General features: G+C 37.2%; 3 protein-coding genes across 4 annotated transcripts; all 3 read right to left on the bottom strand.

Annotated features, from left to right (window-relative positions):
• Window positions 1–309: 309 nt before the first annotated feature.
• Window positions 310–4,893, bottom strand: LOC127097434 (disease resistance protein RPP13). 2 transcript variants are annotated; one of them, XM_051035928.1, is made up of 2 exons: window positions 668–4,893; window positions 310–569 (listed from the first exon to the last, which is right to left on the bottom strand). In XM_051035928.1, exon 1 carries the CDS (start codon window positions 4,710–4,712, stop codon window positions 702–704), a length of 4,011 nt encoding a protein of 1,336 aa, XP_050891885.1. In that variant the 5' UTR covers window positions 4,713–4,893; the 3' UTR covers window positions 310–569; window positions 668–701. The 2 variants fall into 2 exon arrangements, with proteins under 2 accessions (XP_050891885.1, XP_050891886.1); XM_051035929.1 differs by having other exon boundaries at window positions 310–564.
• A 2,879-nt stretch (window positions 4,894–7,772) lies between these two features.
• LOC127097430 (cysteine synthase) lies at window positions 7,773–9,973 on the bottom strand. Its single transcript, XM_051035925.1, has 10 exons — window positions 9,792–9,973; window positions 9,591–9,700; window positions 9,432–9,489; window positions 9,064–9,327; window positions 8,845–8,982; window positions 8,699–8,750; window positions 8,455–8,534; window positions 8,291–8,350; window positions 8,131–8,211; window positions 7,773–8,006 (listed from the first exon to the last, which is right to left on the bottom strand). Exons 1-10 carry the CDS (start codon window positions 9,828–9,830, stop codon window positions 7,917–7,919), a joined length of 972 nt encoding a protein of 323 aa, XP_050891882.1. The 5' UTR covers window positions 9,831–9,973; the 3' UTR covers window positions 7,773–7,916.
• Window positions 9,974–10,643: 670 nt separating this feature from the next.
• On the bottom strand, window positions 10,644–17,488 carry LOC127097433 (uncharacterized). The gene is made up of 3 exons (XM_051035927.1): window positions 12,035–17,488; window positions 11,860–11,950; window positions 10,644–11,775 (listed from the first exon to the last, which is right to left on the bottom strand). Exon 1 carries the CDS (start codon window positions 17,218–17,220, stop codon window positions 16,249–16,251), a length of 972 nt encoding a protein of 323 aa, XP_050891884.1. The 5' UTR covers window positions 17,221–17,488; the 3' UTR covers window positions 10,644–11,775; window positions 11,860–11,950; window positions 12,035–16,248.
• Window positions 17,489–17,556: the final 68 nt, after the last annotated feature.

Here is a 17,556-nt window from a genome sequence, read left to right as displayed (position 1 = left end):
GCTTCCTGGTTCAATGAGTAATTGCAACGTCAACAAAAGTGATTTTAAAATGGATTAAAAGGTCACAAATAAAATTGAAAAAAAATTGTTTTTAAAATAGATAGATCAATATTTCATTTTTATGAAAATAAAGAGATAAAAAATACATTTAAGTTTAAAGAAAAGTTTAATTTCAATAGCATGATAACATAAATTTGTTTTTAAGTGATTGAAATTCACTGTTGTTTTTAAGGTGAATAACCGGCATGTGGTTGGTTCCAACCTACATATGTCATTCTATAGCTATTAACTGAGCTGGTTTAACATTGATTAATTTAAATTTAAATTCCATTGCTGGTAAACAAATCAGAACACTTAGATACTCCTGCCTCCGATCAAGTTTTGAATTACACAGCACAATGCAATATAGGAAAGTACTAATTAATGTTACACAAGATTTAAATTTCATAACCCAATCAAGGAAAGCAACGTGATTAAACTAAAAACCTAAGGTTACCATCTTTTAATTCATCCACAGCGCAAGGAACAGTTCAATTTACGCGCAAAGCATCTGAGTAAGGCTTCCTTCACTGCCAAGAATTATTTTGCATGATTAAACTAGTAAGTTTAAGTTAAAAAGGAAAGAAAGGCAACTATCATGCAAAAAATGAGGCAATTCAGTACTCACCATTCCGTATTAATTTCCATGCAATGATAAAATTCTACTGAAAATTGCTTTGGACGATATGGCAATTAGGTGGAATGTTATGCACGTCAGCGTTGATTTCCATTGGCATGTTTGTTAACTTCAACTCAAGTAGAGTGTTGACATGTTTTAGTCCATCAGGAAGCATTTTTAGGCGCGGACATGATCTGATTTCCAGTTGTCTGAGACACGGGAGTGTTCCCGGCCCTATAATCCATTCATCTAGTTGCTCTAGCATCCACAATTTTAATACACGAAGCTGAGGAAAGCTTTGAGATTCACAAACCATAGTTGTTCCTACATAGGACTCTGCGAGTAAACACAATGTTCGAAGATTTGGAAAATCTTTCAAAAGTGTCATGGGATCATCCTCTAGTTTTGAGTGTGATAGGGTTAGTTCCATAAGGCTAAGTGGAAACTGGGACAGAACATATGAACTGTTCAAGCTTCCCAGCAAATATATGTCGGTGAGATTTGTATGATTTACAAAAGAGTTCAAGTGTAAAATCCAAGGTTTCCCTTGTTCATCCCTTGATTTTAGTCTCAGTGATTGAAGATGTTCTAGTTTTGTGATCCAATCAGCCACGGCTTCAAGTTGTTTTTTCATTGCCTCTTCCTGTAATGACATTGATTGGCATGCTAATCCCAATTTTTTGACGTTGACCAAATTGTCCAATCCACCCTGGACCGAAGTCTCCTCATCTACAAACAGTCCTGACAAAGTTTGGAGGTTAGATAGTGAATTGCCTTTAGGTTGAGGTGGAAATCTGGTGCGGTACGTTTCACTCAAGAACAAGTGTCTGAGTTCCATCTTCCAAATGGAGTTAGGTAGAGTATGTATGTAAGTATGTTTCAGATCAAGTGTCTGTAGCTTCAACAACTTGCTTATTGATGATGGAAGTGACTCTAAGTAGGTCCATCTTAAGCCAAGATACCTTAGCCGGGTAAGTCTTGCTATGCGTTTAGGCAATTTGGGCTTGTAAACGCGTTCAAGATCAAGCACCCGAAGGAGTAAGAAGCAATCGCTTGAAATACAAACCTTGAAAAAGTTACCAATTTGCTGCCCAGGTTTACTTCCTTCTTGAGGATCAAAGGACATAAAAGAGAGAACATCCTTGTAGCTGGTTCTCAGGGAAGATGACCTGAGACTTGTTGTGTCACCATGAATATGATTGTGCCAGACATCTTCACTATTTAAATGATCTGCCACCCGGCGAATGATGGAGTTTTTTGGGTCTAGAGATCGGGAGTCTGTTAACCAGAGTTGCCTCAAAGCACTGGGGAGACGACATGTTTTGACCTTGCCATTACGCTTTCTTGCTACTACTTGAACCATGTTTCGATGTATCAATTCTGTCAAGTACCTTTCTGCAACTATCTCCGGGGTCACTTCGTCTTCTTCTGAATGATAAACCAGACTCTCCGCGACCCATAAAATAACTAGTCTTCTAACAGGAATCCCAAATTCATCTGGGAATAGGCCAAAGTAAGATAAACATCTCCTTAGATACAAAGGCAAGTCTGTATTGATTGTTTTAAGTGTTTCAGACCAACTTTGTATTTGATCTTGAATTTGATTAAGTACGCTTGAGCTCTCATGTGTAAGTATGGCGTTTTCTTTATGTGAAAGGGAATCACTCATTTTTAATATTTGAGATGGAAGACCCCCACATTTCACCACAATTTTTTTTCCAACCTTCATGAGTTCTTCTTGGAGAATATTGTCCACCTTCAAATGTCTCCTAAACAGCAACCAACTACTTTCATCATCTAATAACTGTAGTGGGTGAATAAAAGTCATAGTACCAGCAGTATGTTGGTCTACATTTGCATTGCGAGCGGTAAGAAGAAGTCTGCTGCCCGTTAACATATCTGGTATGGCCTCCTTCAAGGTATCCAACAAGTACACTTGGGAATTAGTTTCTTCTATGCCATCAACAACTATTAGATACCTTTTATACGCCATTTCGAGCACATGACCACTCGACAAGGTTCCCTTAATTTGCTTTGCAGACTCCTTGGCAATTTCTTCAAGAAGATGTTGTGCCATATAATTTGAATTTGAGTTAGAAGTTGAAGGTACCGACACCCATACTCGGCAGACAAAATGTTCGACAACAGCTTTGTCTTCAAATAGCAACTTGGCTAATGTTGTCTTGCCCGTGCCTCCAATTCCAACAATCCAAGTAATGCAGTGATGTCTCTCACCCGACAGTAACTGAGCTATCAGAACTTGAGCGTCTTCATCAAATCCAATGATACTGGATTGTTTTTCTGCTGCAACGGCTACAGGCGGTTGCGTCCTTCCATGTAATATTTGAACCGTTGCTGATGGCATGGCTCGGCTTTGAATTTGCACCAAACCGTATGTCTTTCTTCTTCTCCATGTTTCGTCAATTTTTTTCTTGATATTATCTATCTTGTTACGTATAGAAATCCAGGTCTTGTTCTTGACAAGTGCCCAGAAAATTAATGACTTATGCTCCAATTTAGTTTCGTAGTCCTCTATGATAGATCTAGCTTCAATGGCAATGCCTTCCATTTGGTCCACCCAGATTCTAGATCTTCTGTCTAGTTCTCCTCCCATATCTTGTACATCCTGAACCAGTGCATCCATCAATTCCAATCCTGCTCTCATTGATTGGACTTTCTCTTTCAGCCCTGTCAACGGAATATACGAGGCAGCAGCTGGAACTGGCTGAGGTTCTTGTATGCTTGGGCTCCTACTTGTAGCTAGAGCAAACTCTTGCCGTGTTCCTTGAATATTTGCTACTCCGTAAATGTTCTTGTTGTGTGAGATACTAAGAATCTCCTTCAACAAGCAGTTAATGTCCTTGGCATACTTAATTCTTCTGCTGATAAACCCCCAAAGAAACCCGGCCTTTGCATATGCATCAACAAGGGAGTGGGCATTTTGAGCCGCACGTTTTACTTGGCATATCCATACTCTTTGTCTTTCATTCAGATTCAGCCCTTGTTCACTTTCAGCAGTAGTATCCCTAAGAAATGCACGCATTAGATCTAAATCTCTTTGCACGCACTCCAAATTCTTGTCCACGGACCTCCACAACTTCACAAACAAGAACCCCATGTCCACGGCATTAGAAAAGACCTGCCCATCTATTATCAAACTATCTAGTGACAAGTCTGGTAAGGCTGCTGATCTCGGTGTTGTATGTTTATCTAGTTGCTCCCCAACTCCGTAGGTCAAACTTCTCCGAAATGCATCTCCAATTTGTGTCCTAATATACTTCATCCTCTTCTTGAATTCATGTTCAGAAGCATAACTCTCTCCAAAATAAAGCACCTTCTCAAGCTTACCCCCTTTAGACCCTCTTTCCCTGGCAACAATGAAATTCTGTGCAATACTTTTCATATCGTTACAAACCTTCTCCACGTCTTTCAACCACACATTTTCTCTTTCACTTATTGACTTCAAACTATACACAATATTTTGCAGGTACAAGAGTTCGCCTTTTACTTGCTCCACCATTCCGATCACCTCATCGCCCGTAACTATAGTTTGACTCAGAATGTGATCAAGCTTCTGCATTGCTGTGGCCACTACTCCTGAGGTGGCTGATGACGACACCTCTTCTCCTGGCGGAGTTGTTTCAATGGAGATGTTGACGAAATTGATGTTAAAGTTGATTCCAACATGAGAGATGTCTCTCATCCTCTTGCGAATCTGCAGCAGCTCTCTTCCAACCTTGTATTTATCATTCCAATACAAAAATCCCCACCTCCTCCTCTTCACTGATTTCATCACGAAAGTTTCTATGACATCCTCGGCGTCAAGGGCAATGTCCTTCAACTTATCTGCCCACTCATTCAAGGCTTGTTCCTGTCTGCTGTACCCGTGCTGTTCAACATGTTCCAACCATCCCTGCATCGACCTCAGCTCTTTTTCAATCCATTCTACTTGCCTCACATCCCCGGTCAACACTGCATACTCATCAATCAGGTATGCAGATAGTCTGTTTGCAACTTGTGATAACACAGGATTTTTTATGAACATGTTATCCATGCTAAAGTGATGATGATGATGATGATGATTGCTTAATTTTAAAAAATGAGTAAGGAATTATAACTCTTGCTTTTGGAATGTATTTTTGTTCACACACATTTAGATAAAGTCAGTGTTTGGATATGGAAGAGGCTAAAGAAGATGTCGGTGCTATTTGTTATTTCACACTACTGTTGGCTTGCTTTGACTTTCAGTTTTTCAAAATTGCTGTAATTTTTCACTGTCTTGGGAGAAGCTTTTAGCCTATGTTTGATTACTACGGTGGACAATGGACTAAAATGATTTTAAGTAAACTCATTTTATAGACTTGATCCTAATTTAAAATGAGTTAATGGCAAAGTCATCTACTTTTTAAATATTTTTATACAAAATTGATTTGAACTTATATCTATTTTTAAATATTACTGTAAAAATTACATTTACATTCAAAATCTACGAACTTTATCTTCAAATAAAATTATTCTTTGAGATAATCAATTTTATTTTAGAAATATTAAATATATTAAAATCATTCTAAAATCAATTATAAATTTTTAAAATTGTTTTACCTCTTACAAAATAGAAATAAAAAATGAGATGTGTTATGCTTACACTAATCTACTTACACCGTAGTTCCTCAACTTCATTTTGATAACTTCACAAATTTTAATTTTCATAAAAATAAAAAATAAAATAAAAGAAGTTAATTGTATAGTATGGAAATATGATGTAATGTCAATTTTAGGTGTCACTATACTCATAAAAAAACACACTTTTTTTTAACCTCTCTCGAATCACATCAAAACAAAGTTTGAGGTTTCAAAAGTTAAACTTGACAACCAAGATGTGGTGTGTAAAGTAAAGGTGGACAAAGACATGAGACTTGTCAGAATCTGCACTATTCGAATGTTAGTTTGGTTAAATGAATCGATTTATCTGGGTTTTCGGTTAAGTCAAGTAAAAATATTGGTTTCAATTGGATATAATCGGTCAGGATCATGTAGCAAAATTGGAATCAATGGTATCCCGAATGATAACATAGTATTGTTTCTAATTTTGTATTAATTTCTAAGCTAAATGACATAATAGGTAATGAAAAGTCACGAGGGTTGTTCTTCCAACCCTCACTAGTGAAGATCTACTCTAATGAAACACGAAAAATATCCTTCTATAATTCCTGAATTATATCTTTGGACACACCTATTCTATACCCAAATATGTTCTAAGTGAGACACTCTCCTATTTTTTCAAAAATTAGTTTAAAAGTGGATTTCTAGACTCGGTCATACAATGATTTTGTTTATTTGACAACTCAATGACTATTTCGAAAGAGCATTTTCAGATTTTTCAAGCGCAAAATTTAATAAAACACTACCTTACATATGCTTCACTCATGATCATACAACTATTTCTTCTTCAAATCTTATCAAAATCTTCTTCCACACTCAATCAAGTTTTCTATTTCAAAACAACATTTCTCTATTTTTTCACATCAAAAAGAGTAAAAGAACTAGAAATTAAGGTAATGTACATGTATTTCCTTCCTCGTTACTTGCTAGAATATGATGTTTGCTCTGAAAACACAAATGTTGAGTTTGAAACTGTATTTCCTGATTGTTGTTGAATGTCATACGGAACTGCATTTTCAAATTAGTGCAATGTTGAATTTGGTGAATTTTTTTTTGTTATGATTGACCTTAGATATGGTGCACCCTGACGCTTTAATTGACTATACTTTTTACGACGAAGTATGATAGTTCTCTTTGAACTATGATTGTTGGTTAAGACAATGAAAGTTGATGTGTTATTTTCAATCAAGGTGGAGATTGTTGGTATTGGTTGAAAATATATATGTTGATTAGGTTATACATCATTTAGTTTTGTAAAAAGAGAGTCTAAAACTATATAAAGGATTCAAGTTCTTCATTAAAAAATACATCTATAAAAAACACTTTAAATTTGTATTTGATTATTTTTTTCTCGTATACTATGGTGTTAGAGTATTATAAGATGTAGTTTAATATTTGCTTTAGTGATATGAGTGTACTGGACCCTAGGGTTGTTGAGGATAAATTATGTATTCTAATAATTTTCACATAGTATTATTATTTATTGTTATATGACAATGATCATGGTTTTTTCTTCGATTTTAGAGTTTCCTTATTATGTCCTTGTGTTGTGATTGTGTTCTTTTATTTTATCTTTGTCGATTTTTCCCAACAGCGGCTCCACTGTTTGTGGTGGAGCGAGAAAAATGAGGTGTTGAGAGAATGAACTCTTCTAGTGCGGCAACGAGAGTTTCAAGTACAATAGAGCAGAGAAGACCCTCAAGGTTTGCAATTCAACGCCAAAGTTTGTATAATTAGAGATATGTGTGGTAGTGTTTATATATGACAAACAATTGGAACTATCTCTATATCTAACCCGACGTGTGATGTGGGGAGTCATTTGATCAGATCTAATGATAAACGATACTTGCATGATTAAGATCAGGTGCTCGGCTTTTTGATGGAATTTCACCAGAATATCGTTCTTATTTGACGGAGCTTCTTCATAATTTAGTTTACTGTTTTGAAATGAATCCCAAAAACTTAAAACTTTAATGAGGTAAATTGAAAAACATTGTATCAATCTTAAAAAGAGTTTTTAGGATTTAATGTACAGTGTGATATTGATTATTTTAATTTACTTTCATAATTAAAAATATTGGGAAAATTGTTTGGAGCAGAAATTGTCAATTCAATAGAAATATTAAACAAAAATGTGATATTTCTTAGGTATGACAGCTTCTCAGAAGTTCTCATTCAACATGCTAACATCTAAAAACTTAAAAGGGATTTTTTTTGCAAGTAAAGTTATAAATCTATTTCAACCTAAAACCTGCTACAGAAGCTAATTAAAAGCTAATCTAAATCATATTAGCAAGGCCCTTCAAAATATAAAAAACAATTGAAATTAATATTGCTTAAATTAGTTGATAAATTTTTTAAATATTGTTGGAAAAAAATGAGCTAGAAATTGAAGCTTAACTGCTTTAGAAAATAAGCCATTTGAAGGACTAAAATCAACTAAGACGATAGATGTTAATAAGTCATGTCTTGTGGACACTTATTGAAGTGCTATCCAAACGCCATTATTCAAATGCTGTTCAAATTATTATAAACCACAGCTTGTGACAGTAGAGTTTGAATGTGAATGACTTTTTAATTAAGCAATTTATGCATTTCAATCAAATGTCATTTGTTCAGCTTCATGCCGGATTGATTCGAAAAGTGCTGAAGACAGATAACGTTCTCCAAAACTGGGAAAAATCGCCTGCACAACATCAATTCAGAACTATTCAACATTCACATTAACAACTAATAAACTGCTATTCACCGCAAACATTATGCGTCAATATAGACCATAATCATTTCATAATTCTGGATTGTAAACTTACAACGATAAGCTTTCCTGCATTTTCTGGTCTCTTTCCTAGTTTTATTGCAGCTGCAGCAGCAGCACCGGATGAAATTCCCATCTGCGAAAGACATTCATATTATCATCATATTTGCAGAACCAAATAACAAGAACCGCAACGATAAGTTATCATGTCATACCAGTAAACCTTCTTTCAAAGCAAGCAACTTAGCAGTTTCTATAGCATCTTCACTTGAAACCTGTAGTTCATAATAAAACAAAAGAGTCTCATTTTAAATGAAGGAAAAGACCAAATTCTAGATCAAATTTGATAACAGAATACAATGTATTCGTTGCAAACTACCTGAATAACTTCATCTAGAAAATCAAATTCCAGAATAGGGGGAACGATACCGGCACCGAGCCCTTGGATTAGATGTTTGCCTTTGAAATGTTTACAAGTAGAAAATACATCACTAGTCGCCCTCTAAGGACTTGCTTATCAAAGAATAAAATTTTGACAGTTTATATATGACATCTAAACAAATACAAATTAGAACAATTCAAATGAATAACAATGATATTTATATTCAGAATCATAAAATCACCTGGCTTTCCTCCATTCAGAACCGCACTTTCAGCTGGTTCCACACCATACACCTAGGGGCGAATCGCGACATAAATCATAGTTAGCATAGATATAAATAAATCATTACAAAAACTTGTTCAAAGTATGCAGGGTAAACAAATCAACCTTGATTTCTGAGTTTTTCTCCTTGAGGAACTTCCCTGTACCTGTTACAGTTCCCCCGGTTCCTATCCCTGCAACCAAAGCATCAATTTTCCCTCCAGAGTCTCTCCAAATCTCAGGGCCAGTTGTCTCATAATGAATCTAAAACAACGAAAAAAACTATTGGCTACCGTTTTCTTTCATCTCATCAACCAAATTCCGAAATATGAATTTTAAGAATACCTTTGCATTGGCAGGGTTTTCAAATTGATTGAGCTTATAACTATTAGGCGTCTTCGCTAATAGCTCTTCCGCTTTCTCAAAAACACCATCAATTCCTTTGGCAGGATCTGTCAAATACACCTCAGCTCCAAAAGCTAGCAGTATAATTTTTCTCTCAAGACTCACATAAGATGGCATAGTCACTAAAAGCTTATAGCCTCTCAGCGCTGCTATAGACGCCAATCCTATGCCGGTGTTACCACTTGTAGGCTCAACAAGGACAGTCTTTTCAACCATTGTTTAAAAAGATTAAACTCACTTAGATTCGACATTCAACAATATGAATAATACTATACAAGCTCATGAAGAAAACCTAGATATCAAGTTACCTTTCCAGGTGTAATGAGGCCTTTGTTTTCAGCATCTTCAATCATGCTTAATGATATTCTGAGTGAAAAAAAAAGACTATCATTACAAATTCTTATATTAGAATCCTAAAACATAAATTTCAAAAAAGTTCAAGTTTGTGAAAACAAATAATTACATGCCTATCTTTAACACTGCAGCAGGATTGCAAGTATTCTAGCTTAGCAGCGATTCGAGCAACACAGCCTTCAGTAATATTGTTAAGATATACCAATGGAGTATTCCCTATTAACTTCACAAAAAATTATGATTATTTTACAAAACAAAAATAAAGATAAAAGATATGAAACAGAAAAATAGTTATTATTAAGAGAAAATATTACTTCAGTGGCATCTTTCTTGATTGCAAACTGTGTCTCCATGATATCTGATGAAGAAAGCCTGCAGAAGCTTGATAGTTGAGTCTCTTTTAGAAACTAGCAGAAAAAGAAAGCAAACATCTCAATAATTGCTGGGCACCATAAAACTCTAAAAATGAGTAAACAAAGGAGATTGAAAATGTTGTACTAACCAATGTCTTCAATGACGGTTTTGGATTGTTGAAAAAGCAGGGAATTTTAGCTTGACCGTATGTGTATTGAAGAGCTATTAGAATTTTTTAGTTTTTTTAGCTAAGATCCAAAAGTTATTATCATGTTTTGTTTTTATTAAAAATATTCATATTACAGAAATTTATATACACATTTGGCGACCAACTTTTATTTTCTAACTATATTTCTTTAATTTTATATTTAATTCTAATTATTCTTATTTTTCTTTTATCATTGAAAGAATTTGAAGTGACTATACGAGTTTTACATAATTTATTAAGAAACTTTAGTTAAACTCTCGTGGCAATAGAAACATTACTTTATTTCTTTTTATCAACTAATACATTAAAAAAAAAAACATCATTCCATGAATTTTTTACGAAAATAACCCACTTTTTAATGGAAATTCCCAAAATATCTTTGATTTCAAAAAAAATCCCAAACTACCCCACTTTTAGGAGGAGTCGCCAATTGAATTGGAGACTCCTCTTAAAAATTGAATGGAGGCGCCAATTGTATTGGCTAGGGCAGGTGCCCTAGCCAATCCAATTGGCGCCCCTGCGTAGGGTTTAAGAGGAGGCGCCAATTCAATTGGAGACTCCTCCTAAAATGCAATTTTTTTTTGTAAATGGTATACGTGATAAATAAATTTGATATAGGACCAATTGATATTAATAAAATTTTCCGTTTACACAAAGAAACCTAATGGTGATGACCGGGATCACCTAACCGACCTCCGGTCCCACATCCTCTAGCTACCCTAACCCGTGACCCTAATCCACGTTGATGATTCGGTACCGGTGTTTGAGCATCTGAGGGGCTAGGAGCGTCACTACCAACTACAGGAGAAGGTCTGTTGAGGTAGTCAGACAAGTCGGCATAGTCTTCAGTATGCATCAATGGGGTACCGCCGTAGCTGAGCTCATGACCCATGCCAGAGAAGTTGGAATGTGGTTGACTCATTGATGGGCGACTGGGACGGTTGAAGGGAGACATGGGTGTGAACGATGCGTCGAGGAAAGGTTGTTGGGGGTGTTTGGTAGAGATAGGGTTGTTGGATGTTTTGGTTTTGTGAGGTTTGAGCTTCTTGGCTACGGTAGGAGGAGGGGCGGTTGGTGTTGAATGATCGTTGGGTGTTCTGGCTTTGGTAGGGTGATGGGGTGGGTGCAAAGCGATGTTGAGTCTCAGGTTGATGGTCAATTTGTTGGTGGTGGTATGGGGTATGCTCTTGGTATTGGGGTTGGGTGTATGGAATGTTTTGGTTGTATGTTTGTGTGTTGGTTGAACGAAACGTTTGATGGATAGGGGGTTGTGTGTATCCGGTCTGACACTATTGTTGGGGGTTTGATGTTGAGGTGTCAGGTGTGTAAGTCATCTGGCGTGGGTCGTACAAGTACATATCCTCGGCGATGAACTGAAAACCAATCGATCTGTACCAAGCCATATAAGTAGGACTTGGTTTTTCTTCAGTTGGCATGACTGCGTCAGTTAACACATGGTCATGACGATGCTTCCATTTGCGACACTCCGATCTTGCGAAGCTTTGCCATGGATTGAAGTTCCATTGGTCGTTAACTTTGCGCAGATGCCATTCTCCTAGGCTAGCTGGGGGATCTGGGATATTTTGGGGCATACCGAACTACAGCTTCACATGATCATTGTTGTGCATCTCCACAGTTGTGAACCGTGTTATCGGTGTGCATGCAGTCCATACGGCCGCGTCTTCAGCGTTGACTTGATGGTCATGATCCAAATTAAGGTATGGACGCCAAATAAACTGAAATGTAAAAGAAGATTGGATTATAGTCAAGTTAGAAGAAGTTAACAAAATATAACAAAATAATTAAGTTATTTTCCTTACGTTTGTCGGTCGAAGGTGATCCAACAGGTTGCGATACTGAGTAATACAGTGTCTTGGACATCTGTTGTAACTCATACCACGTGCAAACCATCTACACGAAAAAGTCAAAAAATATTAGTTAGAGGTAATAATCTTTAAAAAAGTAAGTAAAGATATAGCAATTTAAACAATTTACTTTTGTGCATACGAAAATGTGAAAGGGTTGTTGTTGACGGGTGCTAGGGACGGTAGTCTTGACCAACCCCATGCTTGTAGCAAAACAGCACATCCAGAAAATGTAGATGTGCCTTTGTGTGAGTTTTTGCACAAGGAGCTATAGAGATAGGCTAGACAAGCAGATCCCCAACTGTAACTTCCTATTCAGTGTACATGTCTAAGTAAAGGTAAATACATAATATGCATGCTAGAACCACTACCTTCAGGAAATAAAAACGAGCCAATTAACAACATAATGTAACACCTAGTTTTTATTATTCGAGCATCTTCGGTAGAATGCTCATCTAAGTATAAACTATTATAGTACGACTTAAGGCGTGAAAGTAGTATACCTTGACCTCTTGCGTTATCATCTAACAAATCAGTCTCCAAGAGATCCATGCAAATTGAATTCGCATAGTTGGTTTTACCATTAACAGTCTTACCTTCAATGTGTAGTCCCAAAAGCATGTAGACGTCTTCTAACGTCACGGTACACTCACCGGTTGGGAACCAAAATGTGTGTGTCTCTGGTCTCCATCTTTCGCATAAAGCTAGAATGAATTTGTTATCTATGGACCAAGACAAAATCTTGCTTATATGACCAAAACCGACGAGTTCAACATAGGGTGAATCATTGGGTCCATATGGACATATTCGTGGACCCGAGTTCGGAACCTTGATACATCATATAAAAGAAAGAACAAAAAACTTGACTAAGTTGGTATGTTAAAATAAAAAGGGGTTGGTGAAGATGAAAGATAAAAAGTTAACAAAAGAAAAAACTTACATATGTTACGATGTTTGCAACCGTTCCTCTATGTGATTCGCCCATTGTGAGGATAGACATTTTGCCGGGGGGTTGGTGTAGATGAAACTACAAGAAGTTGTTGCAGATAAAATTGTAGAAGAAGTATTATAGAAGAAGTAGTGAGAGTGATGGCGTGGAAGAAATGTTGATGGAGTCGATGTATTTATAGGCAAATGGATGGGAGCATGAAAAATTGTACTTGCATGGTGTCTCCACTTGAATTGGCGACCATGTACAACCTTTAAGAGGGGTCGCCATTCAAATTGGCGCCTCCATAGGGACATGCATGCAAGACCTAGGTCTGATTCCTTGGTTTCGAGGTCTGAATGCATGTTTTGACAAGGTGTCTCCACTTGAATTGGCGCCCATGTGCAAGGAATGAGTGGGGGTGCCAGTTCATTTGGAGTGTGTGTCTGCATGTCTGACATGTGGCTGTCCTCTCTCTTGCATGCTGAACATGTCACTTCTTAGAAGCTTGCATGGTTGACACATTGATCGGTCACCATTTGCACTTAGTTTTCATCATCCATCCAGCATGAATCTTCAAGAATCAGTAACATTTTGTTCTTTATTTTAGTTGATTTCTTAAGTTTATCGCATTTTATAAATTTCTGCTTGTTTATGTTACATTAGTAGTTCATCTCTTTTTGTCGCGTTTTATGCGTTTCTGTGTAACACTGTTTGGTTTCCAGGTCCAACAATAAGCCCGAAAGATGCGTACCGAAAGAACGGAAGTCAAGGACATCATGCAAAGCGAAAAAAAGACAAGAACAGGGGGCTGACACGGGTGCCCCTGTCAGCTGACACGGCCCCTGTCAGTTGACACGATCCCTGTCAGCTGACACGGCCCGTGTCAGCATGTGCAGAAGAGAGATGTTGGAATCAAGAATCCAGGGGGATGAGACGGTTGCCCGTGTCAGCAAGGGCTGAAGATTTGAGATTTACAGAGAGCCAACACGGGCGGTCGAGTCACCTGACACGACCCGTGTTGGCCAATTTGCCCCGTGTGCTGATTTTTAGTGTGTTGACCCCTGTGTACGTCCGGAAGGCAGTCTGGGTATTTCGCGATATTTTTAGTTGATTGGAAACTATTTAGTCTGGATTTTGGTATAGAGAGAGGACTTTTTTGATCGTAGAAGAAAGGAGAAGCAAGCTTGCAAGGTGTTTAGAGGAGAAGAGATCTTCAAGATCGGAAGAGATTGAAGATCAACCTTCATCAACAAAAAATTGTAATGTCTCTACTTTGTAATTTACTGTCTTTGAATATTATGAGAAGCTAAACCCCCCAATGCTAGGGGGTGTTCCTGAATTGCTACTGTATGAATACTTTTTCTATGTTTTTATGATCATCGATGTTTTCTTTATTTAAATTATTATACAATGTTCTTAATGCTTTATTTTATTGGACAAATGAAATTTTGATCTCTGGTTAAGGTTTAGGTCGGACAAACCGCCTTATCGCTTGTTGTATAATAATACTTCGGTTTAATCACTTAGGAATAAGGATCAAACTGTAGTAGTCGTTAATTCTTGATCAATTACATATTTCGTAACGTCAATTTGAATAACTAAGGAATTAGGATTGAAATTGACTGTTAATGGTTTTCGGCTAAGGAATTAGAGAAAACAATTCTTGAGAATCAGTTTTGAATAATTACAACGTAGACGTTATATAATATGGAAGAAGTGTATTACAAAGCAATTCACACATCTGGCCCTAGCATGCTTTCTCATATCGGTTAACAGTTTTTATAGGCTTTATATAATTGTTTCTCGTTCTTATTATTTTTGAAAACAATCATCAAACCCCCTATGATCTTTTGTTCAATAGAATTATTATAAAGATTGATACTCATTACGCAGTCCTCGAGATCGATACTCGGGATAACTCCCATTTTGAACCTTTCAGGATCTAGAAAAACATACTTGAGATTTTTAGGCAATTGTTTCAGCTCAGCCACTTTCTTGGTCTCATCTTTCTTTTCCTCAATCTGGGGTTCCCTCTAGTTTTCCCATCGGAGTGATCGGGATCCCTTAAAGGATGGTTGTGTTGCCATCATGGTTAACACGTCCCTCTCCTTTTCATCAACTTCTTGAGTGTCGTCAAAAATTGATAGACTTAGAACTCTCTCCAAGGGAAATTTTTGTTCACCTAAAGGATTTTCTTTCAGAACCATTTGATCAATCACCTCTATGTGTTGACGGGTGGCCACATCATCTTTGTATTTCATGGTGTTACACACATCAATTTTTAACTCTTCGTCGTAAACTTTTAGAGTCATGGTGCCCTCTTCTATATCTATCAAACATCTTCCGGTCTCCAAAAATGGTCTACCAAGAATGAGTGGTATCTCTTCATCTTCCGGCATTTCTAAGATGACAAAGTCCACCGGAAATACAAACTTATCAATCTTCACAAGAACATCTTCCACCACTCCATAAGGTCTCTTCACAAAGTGGTCAGCAAATTGAAGTGTCTTTCTGGTATCTTGCACTTTTCCAATCCCCAACCTCTTGTAAATGGATAACGGCATGAGACTCACACTTGCCCCCAAGTCTATAAGGGCCTTTTTAAAAGATCTATCCCTGATAGTGCAAGGGATAGTTACCGAGCCTCGATCTTTCTTCTTCACTGGAATCTTCATACCCTACAAAATTGCACTACAAGTTTCGGTTAGTACAATAGAGTCAGTGTCAGTGCTCCTTTTTTTTTGAAATAATATCCTTCATAAATTTAGCATAAGAGGGCATTTGCTCAAGTGCCTCCAAGAATGGAATGTTAATCTCAAGCTTTTTGAGCATCTCCAAGAATTTCTCGAAGTTCTTCTCATGTTGCTCTTTCTTCTTATTTCTTGTGGGGAAAGGGAGTTTGACAACCGACTTTGATTCACTAACTTTTTCTTTAACCACCAGTTTAGGTACCATCGCCTCTTCACTAACAACCTCATTTTCTTTTATTTCCAACTCAACTTCAAGCAATTGGTCTTCTTGGTCATCATCTTTCTCAGGGACTTCTTTCGATTTACCACTCCTTGTGGTTACAACACTCATATTATTATACTCTCATGGATTTGTAACTATAGCACTCGGTAATGCACCCGGTGTTTGCGAACCCGCGAGTTGTTGAGCAATCTGACTCATTTGCACTTTCAGATTTTTATTGAAGCACCAGTGTTTCTCAAATTACCTCTAGTCTCCTCTTGAAATTGTGAACTTTGAGCCGCCATTTTTTCAATGGCAATTTCTCAATCTGCTTTTCTTGGAACCTGTTGTTGAAATTGTTGTTGGGATTGGTGAAACTGCTGCTGGTAAGGTTGTTGTTGTTGTGGTTGGCTTTGATATTGGGTGGGCGCTTGCTTCTGAGCATTTCCTTGCTGGTCCTTCTAGGAAAAATTTGGATGATTTTTCCATCCAGGATTATACGTATTGGAGTAAGGATTATTCTGCTTCAGAAAACTAATCTCTTTTACATGCTGTGCAGTTTCCACACAATGCATGGCGAAGTGAGGTCCCCCACAAATTTCACAACTAACTGCTTGAATAGGTTGAACCGGTTGAACTTGTGCCACCGTTTGAGTGTCAAGAGTCATTTTCTTGATTCTTCTCTCTACTTCAGCTGTTATTTGATCTTCCATCTTCACAACTTGATTTGCTAGCTTGAGATCAATGATACCTTCAGGTTGACTTACACTGTGGTCATAGAGCTCCAGATGCTCATTTGCTGCAATGGCTTCAATGATTTTCTTTATTCCAGTGGCTGTTGTAAAATTTGTTGAGCCACCGGCAACTGTGTATATGAGTTGCTTAGTCTTCATTCTAAGGCCATTCACAAAATTTTGCATCTGTTCAGTTGCATCCATGTTATGAGTAGGACATGCAACCAACAATCGCTTAAACCTCTTGTAAGCGTCTCTGAGTGACTCTCCTTCCTTATGTTTGAAATTAACAATATCATATCTCTTGCGGATATACACAGAAGCAGGGAAGTACTCATTCAAAAATGTTGTCTCCATTTGTTGCCAAGCTGTTATGCTTCCCGCGGGTAAAGAGTAAAACCACTCTTTGGCATCTTCCGATAGTGTAAACAGAAACATCACCAACTTTTTAGCTTCCTCTGAGTGCCCCTCAATTTTCAACGATGTCGTCATGGTTATAAACCTTTGTAAATGCTTGTTGGCATCTTCATTGATTTTTCTGAAGAACAGTCTCCTTTCGAGTTGACGAATCGTTGAAGGGTGTTGCTGAAAATGATCAACATTTACCGGTTGGTTCACAATTATTAACCTTCCAGTAGGAGCATTTACACCTCCATAGTCACCCAGAAGTCTTTCCATGGGAGGTGGAGCTTCAGCCATTGGTTCAGAAACGGCTTCGGAGTCTTCCGAATGAACTGAAGCAGCTTCTTGTTTTTCAGACTCAGAACCAATGGGGGTTGCTTCTAAAAGTTCCAGCCTAGCTTTTCGTTGTCTTGCACGCAATAATCTTTCTGGTTCTGCGTCAAAAAGAAATTCAGCTGAGGCCTTACCTCACATACACAGATTAGACAATATTAGAATAAACAATAGCACAGAAATTTTTTGGTTGCAGAGCAACAAAATTCCAATTGAATTATTTTTCAACTTATACTTTGGCAGTCCCCAGCAACGACGCCAAAAACTTAATTGGGATAACTCCCATTTTATTACTACATT

This window comes from Lathyrus oleraceus, chromosome 6 (genome assembly GCF_024323335.1).
Source record: "Lathyrus oleraceus cultivar Zhongwan6 chromosome 6, CAAS_Psat_ZW6_1.0, whole genome shotgun sequence".
Taxonomy (NCBI): domain Eukaryota; kingdom Viridiplantae; phylum Streptophyta; class Magnoliopsida; order Fabales; family Fabaceae; genus Lathyrus; species Lathyrus oleraceus.
Note: the sequence above shows the minus strand (reverse complement) of the source record. Positions and strands in the feature narration are given on the sequence as shown.